Here is a 22,119-nt window from a genome sequence, read left to right as displayed (position 1 = left end):
GCAATCACCAATCAATCAATCATCGCTTGATGTAAATGATACCTTATTGTTCTTGATTTAAGGGTTAAAACTCATAAGTTCGATTTCGACTTATCAGTTGAATATCCCTTTGGTATCGATTGCCTCTGTCTTAAGGATTATGTAAATGCATCTTTATAAGAGGGTCTGGATAGGGGGTCCTTCATTTCTGTATACTTTAATTTTGTAAGCTATTTTTCTTTATTCTGTATACTTTTTGCCAATTATTCTCTATTTCTTATATTCTAGCCGCTCATTATTCACTATTCTTTATTTTTTTGGTTCAATTTTCTCTATTCTTTATATTTTTTGCCCATTATTCTCTATTCTGTAAACCCCCATTCACTACCTGTGATAAGGAAAAAGGTATAACAAAAATACTGAACTCCAAGCAAAATTCACTGACTTAATCAAACGCTATCATGCAATCAACGGAAGTGTCACGAAATAGAAGTTCCTTCACAATATTAGTTCCAACTGACGAAAAAATAAAAAATAAAAGTTATAGAATATTTGTTCCAACAGGAACAGATATTATGACATTGTTTATAACAAAGTTTCCACTGGAACTTCTGTTAGGCGGAACAAATATACGTTGACAGAAGAAGTGAAAAATTGACTTAAATCAACGTTTGCTCTTTTCAATTTACTATTTGACCTCATAGCTTGTTCTGATGCTAATATAGACTGTTTAGGTATTTTATTCTATCATACCTGAAGAATCACTTGTCATGCGAATTACTCGAATAATCTCATAACGAGGTTGCAATGCTTACCGACTAAATTCTATTGCCTCGCGCAAAATGAAATTGTAAATGTACTGATTAGCACAGTTAGATATGTAATGAATAGTATCCCTTTCAGTACATTTGTAATAAGATATCTATTCAAATTATAATAATAATTGCAACTTGTTTTCCTTGTCATTCAAATTGTTATCTAAACCATCGTAGAGGAATCTTTATGACTTCATAGACAATTGTTTTGTGTTTTTATTTCCTATAAAACTATTAGAATGGTCACCCACTGCGAAGAATAGTCATCACTCAGTTCTGTAACAATTCCCAAGTCAGTTTACTAACTATATCAAATATGTTCAATCTTTCTACACGATTGCGTTTTAGTGTTCCAATTATGCGTAATATCTGAAGAGCTTTCTGCTTCAAATCTTGTTTTAACGTACAAAGGGGACGTTGATTTGTTTAACGGTGACATTAACAAATGGCTTGCTAACATTGTTTTAGTTTGTCCTTATGTACTGTGATAATCCCTTTCAAGATTTATTTGTTTGGATTTATTAAAGCACACTGTCGCGGAATAAACTATTTGGTACTGGGAAAGCCACTTAATTTGTTTTGTAAATGTCGAATACTATAAGCTTCCATTAGAATATAAAACGAATTTCATAAAAGGGATATCTGGTAGTTCATTACGAACAATCATTGGTCGTGATTATATCATTTCGTATTCTTAAAATCATATTACAGCGTAAGTGTTTACATTCGAGAGCTCCTGATGGATTTTCTTCTCATTTTGATGTAAGTTTGTTAATTATTATAAAATATTTTCTTTTGAGAGACTTTATTCAGTAAATGACACTATATGATTTCCGATCTTGTTTTAATTAATCCTAGAATTCTTTAAATGTATTTTGTGAATTTAGTATTTCATCTCTTATTTTATTTTGCCTCGGGATTTAAATTTTCTTTAATAGCTTTGTCCGGACAAAAGCATATTCTGGCTATATATTGAAAGCAATTCATACGAGCTTTGCTTACGAGCTGAATAATTCAATTTTTGTGATACCTTACTAATTACATCGACAATTACATGACTTATATGGCAAGCCGTTCGCGTCAAAATTATGTTTAAACCATTTTTCGAAAAATTTACACACTGAGAATAAAAAAAAAACACACACACTGAGATTAAAAAACTAAAAACACACACTGAGAATTAAAAATTACACACTGAGATTTCATAAAGACGCACTGAGATTACAATAAATGAAAAACACACACTGAGAATTAAAAATTACACACTGAGATTTCAAAAAGACACACTGAGATGAAATAAACTGAAAAACACACACTGAGAATTTGAAATTACACACTGAGAATTTAAAATTACACACGGAGATTTGTGCGCACTTTTTATGCGCACATATTTAATTAGCATACTTAATCTGAATCTATTAGAAGCTTAAAACAACTAGGGGACAGAACTCGTTAGTCCTTCAATTTGGCGCTAAATGTTTTATAAAAAAACATTAGAAATACAATGTATAGAAAAACTACGTTATTAAAGACCAATAGAACAAGAACATTACCCAATGCAGTGAAATTTTTACCCAAGTGCCTATTATAGCATACAAAAGTAACAAAAATATAAAAGATTACCTTGCGAAAAAACAGTTGAAAGACTTATGAAAAGGGACCCATGCTTAAACAGTTTTAAGTAAAAAAATCCCGATACACTGTTAGTAATAATCTGAATTATTGGCTTCAAAATTATGAATATGAGTTAGCAAAAAACGATGTTAAGTCTTGAAATTTATTACGAATGTTGGTTGAAGGAACCGCATTTCATTATAATGACGAGAGTTTGGGAGACCAAGATATTAATCTGTTGAATTATTCATCTCATGAATATTCATTAGTAATATGCATTTTAATCTCAGTGTGTTTTTTTGAAATCTCAGTGTGTAATTAACAATTCTCAGTGTGTGTTTTTCAATTTATTTCCGATCTCAGTGTGTCTTTTTAAAATCTCCGTGTGGAATTTCAATTTCCCAGTGTGTGTTTTTCATTTTTTTAAATCTCAGTGTGTAATTTCGATTTCTCAGTGTGTTATATAAGGTTTTTTAAATCTTAGTGTGTTTTTTTTAATTCTCAGTGTATAATTTTTTTCGAAAAAAGGGTTTAAACATAGTTTTGACGAGAACGGCTTGCCATAGACTTTATTTATGTATGATTATGATATGTATATTTCATCGTATTGTGTTTCTTTTCCGAAATTTTTGTCCTATTCTAAGTATGATCTTATTAATATAATCCTTCAACACGAAATAAGAATCAAATGAAATGCAATTTGGTGTGTCTGTGGTCTGCATTTGCTTCAAGTAATTAGATTTCAGGGTTATTAGTTCTAGCTGCATAATAAGATTAAACGGAACACATTTTAATGTCATTGAAAATTTCATCAAACAAAATCCGTCTTTATGCAAGTATTAGACTTCATTGAGATTGATGATAGTAAAACCTCATTAAAGCTCCCATGCTTATAATTTGTTACTGCAGACATGCATGAGACGCACCAGTACCGCTCCAATCAAAGCAATTAGGCGGCCAAATAAACAACAAAGATGAAGAGCATTGAAAACAAAATATGCAGAAAAGCTGTACTAAAACGGCTTAAGTCATCTTTTTCTGCGGTTGAATAATTGCAAAATTCTGTATTTTGTCTACTATGAACAAATTGTTCAGATGAGATTATATAAGACAATGCAATGAAACTAAAAAGATCGTGATGCAACTAAGCGTATTTCGAAGTGTTTGTTTCCCATAATTGGTACTTGAAACCAAATATTGAAATCAAATAGTACCAGTTGAATAGAAGAAATAAGCCAAGCGCAAACTTCCGCATAGTTCGGATATTGTCGGCAAACTTATTCGGATATCCTCGGAAAAACTACCCAAAGAGTATTTGAAAGCGTATGATCAACGAGTACAATAAGGTGGTTGAATTAGTATGTTTATGTATTTTTCAAATTCTATATGAATATGCACAATCATATATCATTAATGTCCCACATTGAGATAAATTCATATATTACCAAAACTTCAAAACTTGAATGTACTCTGTATTTATCCGTTAAAAGTATTTTCTTTCTCGTCTTTCTAAAATAATACAAACATAATAAATACAAACATGATAATCTTCCCCTGCTTCGGAGACCCGCGTCCGCCTGTGAAAATTTCTTACCGAGGTAGAAGGCAGAGCATCAGAACGGGCTCGATTCACTGTTAGGTCGCATTTTATATGATATTACTATTTATAATAGTGAAACTGAAACCCAAATGAAAATGTCCGAAACTTTTAAAAAAAGTAATAAATACTAATAAGATATATAAAAACTATCGTTTTCTCTAAATTTCAAAACAAAAAAGCAACACAAAAACAGGAGTTGACATTAATTTATGATACTGCGAAGCAATCTATACTTTTTTTTAAATAAACCTGAAAATTGTTATTTTCATTTTCGTACCTTCTGTACCAGTCCTTTATATTCTTTTAATGAAGAAAAAAAACAGACATCACTGTATACGTATTGTTTATATTTCCTCTAGCTATCTCATGGTGGTATGTATGGGAACAGACAGCTATAAAAGTAATGTTTCCATCGTTTTAGATGAAATATTGTCAACGTATGATAAAGATCTTAGACCAGGTTTTGGAGGTAATTTATAGAGAAAATAAATGCATATCATACTCTTTAATTGTGCCAATAAATTCATCTCAGATACATGTACCAGGATTCAAATTGTATACGCCAGACGCGCGTTTCGGCTACATAACTCGATCACCAGTGACGGTCGAAATAAAAAATTTAAATAGAGCCAATAAAGTACGAAGTTAAAGAGCATTGAGGATCCAAAATTCCGAAAAAATTGCCAAAAACAGCTACGGTAATCTACTCCTTGGGTAGAAAGTCCTAAGTATTTTAAAACGAATCAAAGTTTTGTAAACAGTTAATTTATAATCAACCAATCAATTAATATAAATATAAATAGACTTTTTTTGTATAAAGTAGGCGTATAAAACTTGTATTATGAAGCCAATCACGTTTTCCCTGAAACGTGACATCATTGACATTGTTTGTAAAATTTCATACAACTTGATACGCGACTTATGGCCTTATTGCATTAGTTTCGTTCTATTTTCTCTATATTATGACAACTTTTAGGTTGAAAATACTATAAAAATTACTATCGTCCACATCCATCTCATGAATCAGATGCCATCTGTGCAAACATTGCCGATTCTGAATCTGATTCCTTTCGCGGCCTAAGCCTTCAACAGTTTCTTGCTATGAGTACCTGCTACATGTATCATAGATATGTGATCGTTAAAAGAATATAAACCAAAGAAAAGATGACTCAGAATATATGTCATACAACCCATGAAATTTAATTAAACTTGATATTATGGTTTGCAAATTAAGGACACACAATTCTTACACAGGTGCCAAAAATCCAATGTACTGGAATAACGATCTTCATCTGAAAGAGACAGTGAGGTCTTCAGTGTGAAAAAAAGTTCAAACCAATTACACTTAAGAAAAAATAAATACGCTATAACTTATATATACATGTATGGTTATCAGTGACGGAATACTTGTGTCAAATATTCTTTGACCTTAAAATGTGTTTTATATTTTTACAGGAAATCCAGTTGAGGTATTGACAGACATATATTTGAGATCTATGGGCCCAATATCGGAAAAGGATATGGTACATATTTTCTTTTTAGTAGTAAATACAAGTTAACAGTATGTGTACTACAAACAATGGCAGTCGTGCTGCATCAACCATCCGTAACGCTTTCTATATCAGTCAAAGGCTTTTTCAAACCCCTAATCTGTATGACGTCATATAATCGATATCAGTCAAGGTTTCAAAGGCTTGATCAAACCCCTAATATGTATATACGTCATGGATCGTGAAAAACATCTGAATTAGTTGTACTTGATGAGCATGCATATAAAAAAGTATATATGACACACATATATATATGACATTTTCAATATCACATACCGTATTAACCCTCAACCAATATAAGCCCTCGAGCAGAGCTCTTGGGATTATATTGGTGTCTCGGATTGATACGGATGTAATATTGATATTCCTATATGTACTGCATTTTCCGCTAACAAAATACATATAAACCAAATACTTATCTCAATTTGATAAAGTAATATTAGTATATAGAAAATCAGAATTTCTGTAGACATAAGGCAAAACTTCTAAGTAAATTAATTGTTCTTCCCAACAAAAAAATAATGTATATATCATTTGTTCCATTTTTACAATGTCTAAATGATATATTCAATGACATTGGTGTTATTTTCAAGCACAATTATAATAGTTTCTCCTTGTTTTCAGTTCTAGATTGCATGTTACAGGATTTGTCGATTTGAAACTAGCATTAATATACACTATATGTTTATTGTCGGAAAATATATCATTTATATCTACAAGCTTTTGTAACAGAAATAAGCGATACATGCTTATCTTACTCCTGTTTAGTAGCGAGTATAAATCGATTGTGCATTTTTCAAACAATGTATATGTATATTGCTACCTTTTTTTAACAATTAAATAGTGATACTTTAACGTTTCGTTTTTCTTTAATTCCGAATCGTTGACTTTGATTTTAATAAAAATCGACATAGACCTCTCCTTTATCTGTTTGGCTCTGACAACAAGGGTGACTCAGATACACGTATGTTACAAGAGACAGAACCAACCTAAAATCGACATTGCTTAAGGGGGTGGGCGGTCTGATCCCGGATCCCGCTTATTGTTTTGTCAGAATCCCGTATCCCGCTTATCATTGTAACAATAGCGCCTGTAATTTCACGTGTCCCGTCCGACTTTGTTTCCCGTTTTCACGCAGAATAATTTGACTTTCACGTGTCACGCTTAAAAAAAATCGACCAATCCCGCGTCACGCTTTGACCCCAATGAGACCCACGCTTAAAGTGGACTCTAAAATGAAACTGCGATTTAAGGGCATACGATACAGTTACAGGGGGGTGGGGGTAATGACGTCGCTACCGTAAAATGTTACTTTTCGCGACGTCAAACTAACAGATCGAGAAAAGGTGCATTTTTCGACTGATTTATCTTGAAAACGAGTTCATGGACCACCTCCGGGTGCGGGATTTTCTCGCTGCGTTGAAGACCCATTGGTGGCCTTCGGTTGTTGTCTGTTCTTTGGTCGGGTTGTTGTCTCTTTGACATATTCCCCATTTCCATTCTCAATTTTATGGACCCATCTTTTTAAAAATGACATTAGGCTTTATTATATATGAAGATTATTTGTGCCAAATATTATGAACAAATCATCGATGAAATTTTTTTAAAAATTAGATAAATATACAGCCAAAAATGCCGTTTATTGACCAAAATAATGAAAATATGAAAACAAATTAATTATTTCTAAAGAATTGTTACACAAACTCTAAACATACTTACTTATGTAGAGAAGATATTCCAGATGTTTTTACAAAACTCTGCTTGCGTTTATCTTTTGAAATAAAAAAGTTAAGTATGTCTTTCCATTGGATATAAATGTCAAAAAAAAAAACCAAAATGTCAAGTAAATGTCGACCCATGTTATCTCTAAAAGTAGCACATGAAGGTATATTTTTTATAACATATTTGAATTGACCAGGTGAAAAATAGCTTCTATGCAAACTTTCGTCAAAAATTCAGCGTGGGATCAAAACTGTATCGTATACCTTAAGTATTACCGTTCGCTCAAAATATCAGGCGGAACCACTATTTATTTACGATAAAAAAAAGTAAGAATTTATTTGGGTACACTTATTTCTACAATTCATGCACAATAGCAGGATCAAAAGAGATATAGTATATGTAACATTTTGCTTATTTCATTAAGATAACGCTGTCATAAATTTCAATGATAAAAGTAATTGATCCTGAGTTGTCTGTTGGGACCGGTTACAGCATTTTGTCTTTTAGATATATCATTACACTTTTAATCATTCTCAGTTACAATGAAATTGAACATAATTCTGAAATAATAACTTGTCTGTTTAAAAACAACATTTAGACCTCCGGGGACAGGATATGAAAATTTCAGTATAATATACGATCAAATTTAAGCTTATAAGACTGTTTGTTTAAGTAACCTCTGTAAGAAACTTTGTACTGTGACAGTTTTCTTCGGTTTGATATTTCAAAAGCCATTATTTTGCAAACGTTAAATGAAATTTAAAATACTGTTTAATTGTTGGTTGCTTAACGTTCAGTGGCAAATATTTCATAAATGTTCAGCACGAGAACAAAATACAAATAAATACAATAAGTAGGTTCTGTAATAGAAGCCGTCCATGATGAATACTGTTAACGCACATAATCCAATGTATTTGACGTTAGACTATAGAGCGAATATTTGAGTTTCACATTAATAGTAAACATGTATATTCAGAGTAAACATATGGCATATTGGTATTCATATAGTACAAATAACTGATATATATTGGAAAATTGGGGATTAATGATAATGAAGGGGAGGGACTATGGAGTGTCCGGACATCACGCACCTATTAAAGGGATGACAACTCTACTGTACGACATATTTTACAGCCCTGTACTAATCGGGCCCTTCAAATGCATTATGCGTCAGAAAATCTGATTACATATATAAAGGAGTAAGTCCGGTAAGGGCCGATTTTGGCCTCAAAATTCAGGTTCATCTGATGAAAGATTTTGGACACTTTTTAAAAACTTAAGTGGCTACTTCAGTCGATTCAATTAGTTTATGTGAAAGATTTGGACTGATTTAGTCATTAAAGACGCTCAAATTCAAGCTTAAATATGAAAAATCTATCCAATATGTCATAATATGTCACTTTTCAGATGGTTTTTGTCAAAAATGAAAGTGGCCGCATCCGTGTTCGTTCTCAACCTTTATATATGTTATGTATTATCATCAAATACAACTTACATTTAAATATCAAGAATGAACACAAATGCGGCCACTTCCATTTCAGACGGAAACCGTCTAAAAATTAACCAAAATGCCAAAAATTCGAAGATTTCAGTAATTTAGCATGACTTAATGATGCTAGTACTCGATACATGTGCACTGTATTGTCAAAAACAGCCTATATTTATGAAGCAGAAGTATTCTGCTTTCCAATAAATAGCTAAAAATTTACATTTTAACAATTTTGTAAAACTGCTATATTTTGGGGCCAAAAAGGGGTCTTACTGGGCCTACTCCTTTATGTAAATATCCATGTCAAAAATATCGTCATGCATGTACGTTGATAATATCATATTTTTTTTCACAGGTGTACTCGATTGATATATACTTTAGACAACGATGGATTGACGAACGTTTAGCAACGAATTCATCGTTAGAAAAAGAAAACATTTCTGTCAGCATAAAGATACTTGAAAAGATATGGTTTCCAGACACAGTTTTTTACAACGGGCGCAAATCGTATTTACATATGGTTCCTACTCCAAACAGATTCGTACGCATCGGTCGAAATGGATCTATTTACTTTTCACAACGGTGAGAATTAACATTAATATTTAAAATATAAGAGATGAGAGGGTTTTTGAATGCATAATAGAAATGTCTATTTTGAAAAGAACGCAAATTTTATAATTCCTATCAATAACCTTAGAATTGCTTTACTCATTTTCATTGACGGAAAACGAACACTCTGTTTGTGCTGGCTCGACCAGTCAGTTTAATAAACCAGGTGATTAGGTTTAAGAAGAGATAAAGAATCAGGTGCTGACTTTTATTCTAGTACCAATCCAAAAGTGGTAAATAACTGAAAATACAAAATAAAGTACAATTTTACAATGTGTCAAATAATTATTAAAGTTAATAAATCATCCGGTATGGAGTAACGGCTAGTCCAGAATGTAGCAATTCAATGCTCCGATACGGCATAGTCCAGAATGTAGCAATGAAATACTCCCAATATAAAAATAGTTAAAATTATACTAAGATTTAGTTACACAGTTATATATATCACTGGCTGTTTGAAGGCATCAAATATGATATTTCAAATGTTACTCACGCTGTGGTTAGACACAAATTGTGATCAAGAATGAATCCTGTGACAGTCTTTTGTCCAGTGATGTGGCGTGGTAAGGTTGATTTGCAAAAGACGGACGAGAGGCTACAGTAACAATACAATGTTGTACGGTGATGTCCAGATTTACCTCCGGAAAATATAAACTTATCGTGAATATAAATACACAAAATATATAGATAAATTATCGGATCAAAGGCAACACAGTCCCCGTCTGATATCACTATTTCATATATAAATTACTTATGAATATAAAATATATAAATCCCAACATAATTTGAAAAGATGCAGGAATCATTTCCACTATTGGTCGTGTGAGAAATGTCTTCTCCACGACCTTTATAATTTCTTTAATAAATTCACAATCAACCCCATTGAAAACTGGTTACGACACAGTTTCTCGTTCTTCAGAAGAAGGATGTATCCGACGATAGCGCAGTAATCTGTTTAAATTTTCCATTGTTTTTGCAACGGTAGGAACTATTTTCTCCAACGTTGATAGACGGCGATCTCGATCGAAAAATGTCCTCTTGTAGGTAAGACGAGAGTTCGTATTTGGTCCTTTTCTGCGTTTGCGGAGTGTCACATATTTGTGAGTATCAGACGAAATCAAGCGTTTCGTCTTAACGTTCCATCCTGCGGATCTAGTTGCCCTATCTGTGAGGTGGCGACATCGATGTTTGATTTTGTCGTAGTAGTGTCCGACAAAAGGCTAAAATACTATATGATTATGTCCAGTTAGGATCACTGGTTCCTTTTCACTAAGGTTCAGGTCAAATTTGACGATACAGCTTTCTACTCTGGTTAGTCCTTACTTGTCCAAAGATGGATTGAGGTTGGCAATCTTCGTTTCGGAATAGGTTTTTGTGCGAATGCAACTTATTTCTTCTCCGTGAACTTCAGATCTTGCTGATTCCAGAATAAATTTTGCGTTATCCATAGAATTCTCTAAATAGTCACATATTTTACTTTTGGTGACATAAGTGCTGTCCCTTTAGAGAAATTTATGAATCTACCCGACTTAGTACTGGGTCCAGTACACTCAGGTAATTGTATGACATGTGTTTTTGCGACCCTGACAGTTGAATTGAATTCTCTGTCGTTATATTGACCAGCTAGTTGATTTTCGTCCTCGAGATCGATGTATGGTATTTCCAATTATGACCCAACCAAGTTTTAACTTTTGGGCAAATGGAGCTCTGGGTGGTCCTAGGCGTTGATAAAGGACGTGGTGTGCCTCTATAAGGTCTCTTTCAATTAGCAGTATAATTTTGCACTGTTCATCAAACGGTGGAATTCTTTCGCTAAGGTCTTTTAAAACTTCCTAAACACAGATAAAGTTGTGTATTTTGTTGTTGTTTGTTTATTTATGTGTGTGTGTTTCTTGTTTGTTTGTTTATCTATATGTGATTTGTTTTTAATTTGTATGTTTGTTACTTTGTCGTGTTTTTTTCTTATATTTGTTTCTCTATTTTGCTTAGGAGGAGGGGCGGGGGGAAATTTAATCCTCCTCTTTTGTATGACTTTTTTCAAATATGTAATTTTACCCACTGATATCTGTGAACTTTCAACTTTTTGAGGTTTTTTCGTTGTAGTTCGTATAATATGACGAGTTACCTTAGTTTGCTTTTATACTTTCATTCCCTTTACCTTAGATGTATACTTAGACAGCCCTTAAATATATTCATCATAAGCAACAAGCTTGTCATTTCCAACACTGATTGGAACAGACATTTACAATTACTTATATCAAAAATGACTTCTACTAGACGAGATACATTTGTTAAATCGCAAGTTGTCAATCTTGTATTCAATGTACTAAGTAAGAAAAGAAATATCGTTATATTGCTATATATCTTTTTTTTTTCCTCTAATAAAGAATCCGTAGAAATGTAACTAGAGCATATTATACGAAAGTTTGTGGGACGTTATTATTTCTACAAAACTTGGTCAATTATTCCAAAACACGAAATCTCCATTACGGACGCTTGTCTTGAGAACATAATGAAGTACTGTAGTAAAACATTTTAGAAAGTACCGAAGCGTTTTAAATTATCCCTGTTTTGTTTGGCTCTGACATTTGTAAGTATCAGGTATTCGACAGTCATTTTCTTCTTCCATTGCAATCGATGGCCCCACCACCAAATTTCATTAAATATTTTCTGTTGCCTAGCAACGACTTAATCTGCAGTGTTCCTTGCCTGTCGTGTTCCTTTTTTAATTTGTTTTTATTTAAATTTGGTCTCGTGTTCCCTTCTTCTACTCATTTCTATTGACTTCCACCCCACCATCCCCCCTTTTTCCCCCTTAATTTTGATCTTCCTTTTTTTTGTTTAGCATATGACGAGCCTTGCCTTGCTATAATTTGTCTATATTGCTTTTTTGTCCTTACATGAACATGGAACCTAAAAGACTTTAGTCAGACGTAAAACAATCATGTATCCAATGTAATTCCATTTTTACAGTATTCGTAAATTAGTTAAAGTTTCATCTCAGAGAAGTTAAATGTGTAGAAAAACGGTTATTATTGTTTATAAATGAGATTTAACATGGAAACATTTTCATTTATGTTAAGGAGATTTAGTACTCAAGTATCGTTTTTAAATTGAATTTGAGATTAGACATTCGCTAATACTGCAAAAAGATAATTGAAATCATCAGCACTGTATGTTGTTGTTATTCTTAGAAACAAAACGACCATCTGGCATGCAAAAGTGAAACAAAACGACCATCTGGCATGCAAAAGTGAAACAAAACGACCATCTGGCATGCAAAAGTGAAACAAAACGACCATCTGGCATGCAAAAGTGAAACAAAACGACCATCTGGCATGCAAAAGTGAAACAAAATATAAAACAAATATTAATGGTAAATAACAAATCATTTTAAGAGGTTATTTTTGAATTTTGCAGATTAACAGTCCGTGCAATATGCAAAATGGAACTTCACCATTATCCACTAGACTTCCAGACCTGTCCGTTATACTTTGGAAGTTGTAAGTGTCTTGATATTCACAAAATATTTAGGCAAGTTAATGTTTTAGAGTTGTAAGAGGATGTGGATGGGGGTTTACAGAATAGAGAATAATGGGAAAAAAATATAAAGAATAGAGAAAAATGGACCAAACAAATAAAGAATAGAGAATAAAGGGGTGCTAAAAGTATAAAGAATAGAGAATAATTGGCAAAAAGTATAAAGAATAGAGAATAATTGGCAAAAAGTATAAAGAATAGAGAATAATTGGCAAAAAGTATAAAGAATAGAGAATAATGGGCAAAAAGTATAAAGAATAGAGAAAAATGGCCTAATACAGAAATGAAAGACCCCCATCCAGACCCTCTTGTAAGTGACTGATTAGGCATTAGACTTTCAGTCTATGTCATTAGTGGTTTATTATTCGTTATACTTTCGTAAATGTTACAATTAAAAAGTTTCTTATGTCTTATTTTCTATGAGACCTTCAAGATGTTAGACTTGAGAGTTGCTCGTGTTTTAATATCTTTTAGACTTTCTGACATTCCCGTTACACTTTGACAGTCACAAGTGTCTTGTTTTACATAAGACTTTTGGAAATTTTACACTTTAAAAGTTCTCAGTGTCTTATGTTTTATGAGACTGTTACACTTTAAATGTCTGTATGTCTTATTGTCCGTGAGGTTTTTAGAAATGTTACACTTTAAAAGTTGTTAGTGTCTTATTATTATTAATACTGCAGACGATTCCTTTACTCTTTGAAAGTTGTAAGTGTTTTATTGTCCGTTAGAGTTTCAGACCAGATCGTTTACACCTTAAAAGTTGTTATTCCCTATGTATTTTCCGCCTCTGTTTTTCTTCGTATCTTATTGTCCATTAGACTTTCGTAAATGTTTTACTTTGAAAATGGCAATTTTTATGTCTTATTACCCATTTGAGTTCCAGACATTACCGTCACGCTTTGATAGTCGTTAGTGTCTTATCAATCGACCATTTGAGTTACAGAGATTCCCGCTATGCTTTAAATACCGTAAGTGTCTTATTCACCATTTAAGTTACAGACATTTCCGCCACGCTTTGAAAGTCGTAATAACATTAACAATACCAAATGTTTCTGCACTAGATGTGCATTTCGACACTAAATGTCTCTTCAGTGATGCTCGAAGCAAAATATTTGAAAATCCAAAGCTTATTAAAAAGAAAAGAGCTTATAAACCAAAAAGGAAGTAAGTGTCTTATTAGCCGTTTGAGTTACAGACATCATCCCGTCATGCTTTGATAAATGTAGACGTATTTGTCGTATTAACCCTTTGCCCTTGCTGCTTTATTAATAGATATACACCACTTCCTTTTTTTCATATTGGAAAACATTTGTGATTTGTGATTTCTCTTTTCAAAATTACAGTTGCCTATTCTGACGACGACGTGAAATACACTTGGAACTCTGGGGAAGGTACATCTGTAACCAGAGCGCCTGACATGACAATGTCTCAGTTTGACTTAATAAACCTTTCTGCAGAAACTTCATTTACATACAGAAAACACGGTGAGCATATCAATCGCGCAATTTCTGTTGTTTTTTTATATATGATTTTCCGGAATCTGTCATATCTGGGATTTGAATTTAATTAAATTAAAATGCACATTTGAGTTTCTCCCAATTTCAGTTTGGTTCTGATTGTAGCTAAACTGTCATTTTGATGATTTTTATATGTTTTATCGTCTTTTCCCTTTTGACCATGGTGTTGTTCATTCGGGGATCGGTGATTTTCAACTCTTTTGTAGCTTTAACATGTTTAAATTGTTTAACGCTAAATGATATCATAAATATGGGTAACACAATAGTCCCTAAATTTAAAGAAGAGGGGCGTAAAGGGGGGGGGGGGGGGGTATCTGCACGGAAGAACGCGAAATAAAATTGCAATTTCACGATGAACGAACAATTAAAAATTTCTTGCACGTTGATCTTTTTACCGATTTCACGAAACACGGTGAATAACGAACCTTTTTCACGGCTGCACGTGAAATAAAAAAAATGGCAAATCACGTTGCACGAAAATAAATAACCCTTTACCACCCTCTTTAAAGAAAAGGATAATATAAAGTATAGACATTAAAGACATCTACAATCTCTTTATTCATGATACATTAGAAATTTCACTGCCTATATGTATATGTACGTGTAAAACATTGCTATTCATCAAAATCGGTTTTACTAAATTTTGGGTTTTTGAACTGAACTTCGTGTATAATAGTTTTTCATGTAATTATATTTTTCTGAACTTTTGTAATATATTCTTTAAGAAGAAAAAGAAGCAATAATATAAAAAAAAATAATTTAAAATTTGTGAATCTTAAAGAAAGACAAAAAACAACGAGTTCCAGAAAATTAAATGATATAATAGTCTCATACTTTTGTTTATGTATTCCTAGTTATACAGGGGAAGGCCATTGAAACACAAGAGAGTCTTTGAAAAACAGAAAGTGGAAATGATTCATATGCTTAGTTGCTATAATCATCTATGAAATTCAAGTCCATAATAAACAAAACTTGAAGAAATTGTTATAATATGTATTGACTTTGAATAACACAATTATGCTCTATGAATTTATGGAATATAACGTATTGAGAACGACAACTCGATCATTGCAAATGTATTATTCATTGGGAAGATCGCATTTCTGTCAATAAGAAAAGAAAGTCTGGACTAAACAGACGTTATTTGAAATGCCATTAATCTATTAATTGCAGAAACTATATCATTTATTCATTATGTCTAGAAGATGTCAAATTGATGTATTATCTCTCATACAGAAACAACGTGCCTTGCTATTAATTTCACAAAATGTCAGACACTTTTATCATCGTCTTATAATTCAATGCATAAAAATTATTTCTGAATAATTGTGAACTATTGGCGTATTGATATATTCAATAACAGGCGCCTGTCAACTGTTGTCCATTCGGAACTCTCTCCGCCTAACCGATAGTTAAGTGATTTGTCAGTTCGATGATGAATGGACTAGCATGCTAGTGATATATCTACTAGTTTTAACCACAAAATTACTATCATCAATAAATAGTGTCGAGGAAGTTTGATACAAAGTCAAAGTATTTATTTAACATCCATCCGTTTAATTTGAATTTTAGTCAATATGTTACAGCGTTGTATATTTCAGTAATGGAATTGGTAGCTGTCAATCATAGGCAATGTTCTGTAAAAATAAACACAAAATGTCGTTTCTGAATTAAATGAACAGGGTCGGACAATGGATTTTCACTTCATCATGCTTTCGGGATTAATGCACCATGCATATTACTTAATTAGTCTATATATACGCGGTCTGTAAACTTGAATATTCTACAATGCATAAATATAAAACCATCTGCAAACGTTTATTTTCGATAGAGAAAACGAAGTGGCGACTTGCGATGCATTTATTCAAAAGTTTATACTTATTAAAAAGTGGCACACTCTATTGCACGAAAAACCCTAACGATTAACAATACAAAATAGAACATTTATACAACATGACAAAAACATAATATGTATATTAACACAAAGATTCTTGCCCACAATAATCACAAAATTTAATCAGCTATGTCACTATGCTACCAATCAACCATGCACGTTTTAATCTTGTATGTCCTAAAGTAAATACTTCTTATCAATGTCTGATGCAAATTTAAGTAAGAGCGAACATTTTAAAATTCTCATTATTGGCCTTTTCATCCTTTTCTATGATGTATGTGATTTGCTCATTGTTGAAGGTCGTTTGATAACTTGTTAATGTTCCCATCTTTGTCATAAGATATATGAGGGGATGAAAAAGGGCAAGGGACCATGGGAATGAGGAGGCAGGAACCGGAATCAAGAGGGGCGGGAGCTTTGGGAGGAGGAGGTGTTTTTCGTCTGAGGGTAAGGGGAAGGAGACTCGAAGTAGGGGGAAATGGAGTTGCGGGTAGGCAAGTGGGACTCAGGGACCCCTGGACAATCCCCTCATTTATGGAAAGTTCTGTCATTGGCCATCATGCTACACCACCTAGTTTTCATAAGATTATTTTTACTGTTTTAAGCATTTCGAACATGAAGTCATCAAAACACACTCAGAAGAGTTCATACCCGCACTTGGCTCAGTTTTAAAAGAAATAAGCATTTATTTTATTATAATTACATTACATGTATATTTCATAATATTTAATCCGTACTTTTGATTGGCAAATAACAATTGCGAAGCGATCAAAAATCAAGTTTTATTTCTCAATAAAATGCAACAATCATGACTGCACGTGCTTCCGATGACAACGTCACTACAATGCATATAGGAAAACAAACCAAAAGCTTGATATAAGTCGTTATTGCATAGTTGTAGCATATAAATGTAATTATAAGAATTGAATTTGTCTTTTTTGAAATTTCATAGGGATTCAAAGCGTTGTTTATGCGCACATTTTTACAGTGATGCGCTTCCACGGAGATTAAAATAAATCTTATATCGATATAAAAAGATGTGATATGAGTGCGAATGAGACAACTCTCCATCCAAGTCAAGATTTTTTAAAGTAAACCATTATAGGTCAAAGTACGGTCTTCAACACGGAACCTTGGCTCACACCAAATAGCAAGCTATAAAGGGCCCCAAAATAACTAGTGTAAAACCATTCAAACAGGAAAACCAACGGTCTAATCTATATAAAAAGCGAGAAACGAGAAACACTTATGAATCACATCAACAAACGACAACCACTGAACACGTTTCCAAATTTGCATCGAACAGAGCAAATCAAAACTTTTTACCATGGTTATGATAATGATAATAAATATAATTTCAGTTCGACAATCCATGCTGACAGTTTACTTCAACTTACGACGACATACGGGTTACTTTGTGATAAATATATTTGTTCCCTGTATGTTACTGGTTATTTTATCATGGGTATCATTTTGGATAAACAGAGAAGCTACCTCAGACAGAATAGCATTGGGTAAGTGTCGTAAAAGAATAGTCCTGTCCTGGTTAAGGCCATACAAAAGTATATGTTTGTTTGCCCTAACCCTACCTACCTTGAAAATAGCTGCCTACTCAAAATCTTTTATTGTCCTGATGTGAAAAAGTGTTTAATCAGATAGGCATGAAGACTAAAAAAACATCTGACAAAAAAAAAAGAAAATGCCTACCTACCTACCCACTATCTCTACCTTTGGGTAGAGTTTGGGCAAACCAAAATATTTTTAAGTGTGGCTGAACGGTAATATTATGTATAGAATATCCCCTGATGAGTGCAGTGCTAGAGAATAGTATAAGACTTTTCAACATCACGCCTGTATAAATCTGTGACGCTAATATAATTCCAAGAGCTCATCGTGAAGAATCATATTAGTATTAATATTTTGTACTACAAAAGACTCATCAGTGACGCTCGAATAAAAAAAGTTAAAAAGGTAAAATAATATAAGAAGTTGAAGAGCTTTTAGGCAACAAATTTTCGAAAGGTTTTGCCAAATACAGCTAAGGTAATCTATTCCTGGGATAGAAAATCCTTAGTATTTCGAAAAATTCAAAGTTTTGTAAAAATTTGATTTAGAATAATGACCATATCAATGATAATTCATGGCAACACAGAAGTGCTGAATACTGGGCTGATAATACCATCGGGGAGGAAAGTTTAATCCTCACCAGCAGTTAAGTTTGGTACAATGTTCTGATATTGAAAACGCAATATGATATACACCTTTTTATATTAATTTTAAACTATACATTGTAATTGGGCTTAATATGATGATATCTACCTGTGCTATAAAAAAAAGTCAACTCGGCCAATACAGAATAACTCTGCCAATATTGATTTTTTTTCGTATTGGCCGAGTTCTGATCCGGCCAATATAGGAATTTGGAACGTCCCGGATTTTTAGATCGAAAGTAACGATGAAACACCAGCGTAATGTAACTGTCGTTTGGAAGACGCTATTTTATTTATACACCATAAACATGCCAAAACGTTCAGTGTGGCAGACATTTCAGGTTAAAAACGGTCGCATTCATTTGAAAAAGCTTTTTGTAAGCAGAAAAACATTTAATCAATTTAATGGGTACAACTCGATTTACTGTTTACTTTCGCTTCACATGTTTTTTGTAAGGTGCCATTTATTTTTCAACCCGAACCAGGCAGATGAATTGTTGAAGGATTGCCTGTAATTGTTCAAGTCTTTGTTCTTTGGTCAATTGGTCTATGGATAGTTGTCTCATTGTTAATCATATTCAATACCTAGTTTTATTTAATCCTTTCGTTTCTGCATCTCTCATGCAATGCCAGTACCTTTCCTATTACTTTTTATGTGTCTAAATATGAAATATGTAAAACTTTATAGTGACTGAAAAGGATGAAAAAATAATCAAAACATGTAGACCATCTCGAAACAGCACCACATCATTTGACATTGCAAATTATAAAAAGGAAACTCAGATTTAGATAGTTCCATTTCAAGGTAAAAAATGTTAAACTATTGTGAAATGAAATTAAACACAAAAAACAGGTAAAAACTGTAGTTAATTAAAAAAGATATCATTATGTGATTATTTCTGTATTGGCCTTGTTATTGGTCCTCGGCCAGCTGTATTGGTCGTCTGCTTAGCCTCAGGCAAATAGAGCAAGCCACGGACCAATAACAAGGCCAATACAGAAATAGTCACGTAATAATATCAAATCATATATTTGCTAAAGCATGTGCCTGGAAATCGATAGCATCACGAACAAGAAGACAGTGACAACAATTGCACTCCCACAAACATGTTTATGATTAGATGATTAGACTTATAATGCAAGGTGCGGAATGGTAACGGACTTTTTGCAATATTTTTGTTAAAGGCAATACAAAATCTGCAAGTAACTTTTTTCTAATATTTGAAGGTACAACGACAGTATTGACCATGGCTTTCCTAGCGTTGGACAGCCGGAGTGATCTACCTCGTGTAAAATATGCTACAGCATTAGATTTGTATATTGCCTTATGCTTTGTATTTATTCTGAGTGCAATAGTGCAGTTTGCAATAGTTCATCGTTTCACAAAACATGGCCATGGAGATGTGGAGCCATCACCAACTGATAACGATGAAGAGGATGAAGAATCTGAAGACGAGGCTACAGTAAGAATATTATCAAATAGTATAGTGAAACCTGGTTAACTATTATAACTTATGTGAAATGAATCATGTTCCGAAAACTAAATGGTATCAGATTGTACATGTAGAGTAAATCGTCAATATCATTATTCCTCAATATGTTATTTTTTTATATAAAAAAATGAAATATAACTTATTTTTTTTCTCCATAATCCTTTCGCAGACTATTTGCTGGTTATAACAATAAAAGATAGTGAAATAGGTAAATTATTGTGCAATCATATATTATTTCACAAACTTTTTTCAATTGGAAGATGACGCCATTGACTGTTTTTATCGTTTGGCTTTTTTCGCATGTTAAGGTTAAACACTAAAACTTCGAAAACGGAAAATCATTATTCGGTAAAAGTCATTATTCTTCCAAATGTTTATTGTTTATCTGTATCCTTGGGTTTCTGTCTCATTGACGTATGCTCAACACCTCCGTTTTCATGTATGTATATTCAAGTATTTATATCGAAAAGCACATCTTTTTAAAACCAAAACCATGAACTGATCAGTTTTTAACGCCAGTGGCAAATAATACATGCATATCTAGGACGGTAACACAATACATTATGTTATAAGAATATTTTCCTGCTTTGTAAACGAATGACACTCTGAGGTCGATTTTTAAAGCACTATCTCACAAGGTCCATATGAACACCGTTCACTCTTTTCACTCACTTTATTCTGCCATTGGAAGACCAATTTACTCTTACTTATGCGCGCCGCAATTACCAATTTTAAGGTTTTGGTCCCTCTTGTCTACTCAAAATGTATAGTCATATTTTATAACGCTTTTGCGAACAGGAAAATGGCTAAGCCCACACTCAAATCGCACTTGAAATCTTAAAAATAATCGGAATTTAGAGTAAAGGACCCACACCTTTTGTGTTCTTATGGTTTAGAATACACCCATTATCTAAATGAATGATATAATAGCTGTATAGTGCAAGTAGGTTTATGGACTATCTGTGCCATTACAATCATTATCAAAATACCTTTTGGACAATAAACTGAAAATGTTTGTCACTTCTCATTTAATACCGTATAGCGGGTTATTTTCGCAGGGTGTAAAGTTTCGCTTATTTTCGTGGATAGAACAAAATCGCCAAAATAAATTCCTCAAATTTAAAAGTGCACATCCAATGGTATTGTATAAAGGTTTTGAATCTGTCAAAATAATAACCGCCAAAATATTGTGTATACCTTATTCAATGAAAATCGCGAGATTTAACACCCGCTAAAACAAACCGCTATACGGTATTCCTTGCGAAATGACAATAGAATTGTATTAACTAACTTACCTTTCATTTACTAAGTACTAAGTCTTACTTCTTTATCTTTTTCAGCACACAAGGAATGGGAAACCTCAAAACAAATCTTTCCATCCAGACACAAATATTCCTAGTAATCGCGTGTTCCTTTGTCGAGGTGAAAGTCGTCTTCGTGTATGGTTGTCAAGCTTGCGTATAAAGAATCGAAGACATATTAAAAGACGAAAACATAGAAACAGTGTCAGCCAAATTGACAGAGTGTCTCGGGTTCTATTTCCCCTTGTTTTTATTTTACTAAACTTTCTTTACTGGAGCTTTTATCTGAAGTAGTTTGTTTTTATCAAAAATAAAGATAAATACTTATTACATCTTTGTCTTTTTTTAAACTTTTTTACTGAATACTGTGCTGTAATGATGAAGAAACACTCTAAATACTACAGGGAATCTCTTTTAAAGCATTACCCTGTCAATGCCAATTCTATAACCGGATCTTTTAATTGAATCGTGTAGCAGCATATACTGCTAAAATACATGTTAAAACCAGTTTTAATCAACTATACAACGTATACCTTTTGCATTAGAATATTAGGAGGCATTATTCAATCGAAAGATGTAATTGTTTCAATATGCGATGTTGTTAGAAAATAGACTATTCGTTGATATGGCAATACAGTTTTTCATCGGCCTGTGTTTGTTTAACTATCATTGTTAAATTCAAATATTTTTCTATACTACTTTCCATTGTGCTTTTCCTTTGTAACTTTTATGATTTCACTGATAGCGAAAAGAGAGAAAATGGTTGAGAATAAACAAAGTTGG

The 22,119-nt window shown here is 32.8% G+C and overlaps 1 protein-coding gene across 1 annotated transcript; it reads left to right on the top strand.

Annotated features, from left to right (window-relative positions):
* The first annotated feature begins 4,386 nt into the window (after nt 1–4,386).
* On the top strand, nt 4,387–21,756 carry LOC127714019 (gamma-aminobutyric acid receptor alpha-like). Its single transcript, XM_052219967.1, has 8 exons — nt 4,387–4,477; nt 5,464–5,531; nt 9,125–9,351; nt 12,799–12,881; nt 14,265–14,405; nt 17,694–17,846; nt 19,770–20,005; nt 21,376–21,756. Exons 1-8 carry the CDS (start codon nt 4,387–4,389, stop codon nt 21,628–21,630), a joined length of 1,254 nt encoding a protein of 417 aa, XP_052075927.1. The 3' UTR covers nt 21,631–21,756.
* Nucleotides 21,757–22,119: the final 363 nt, after the last annotated feature.

The sequence above is a fragment of the Mytilus californianus genome, unplaced genomic scaffold (genome assembly GCF_021869535.1).
Source record: "Mytilus californianus isolate M0D057914Y unplaced genomic scaffold, xbMytCali1.0.p SCAF_9, whole genome shotgun sequence".
Taxonomy (NCBI): Eukaryota; Metazoa; Mollusca; class Bivalvia; order Mytilida; family Mytilidae; genus Mytilus; species Mytilus californianus.
The sequence above is the reverse complement of the archived record's forward strand: the minus strand, read 5'-3'. Positions and strand labels throughout refer to the sequence as shown.

Bases quoted from the DNA above. Each gene is read 5' to 3' on its own strand.
- LOC127714019 (XM_052219967.1), top strand. From the start codon at position 4,387: ATGGGAACAGACAGCTATAAAAGTAATGTTTCCATCGTTTTAGATGAA. The intron at 4,478-5,463 runs GTAATTTATAGA...ATATTTTTACAG, and splicing joins TCTTAGACCAGGTTTTGGAG to GAAATCCAGTTGAGGTATTG. The intron at 17,847-19,769 runs GTAAGTGTCGTA...TAATATTTGAAG, and splicing joins CTCAGACAGAATAGCATTGG to GTACAACGACAGTATTGACC.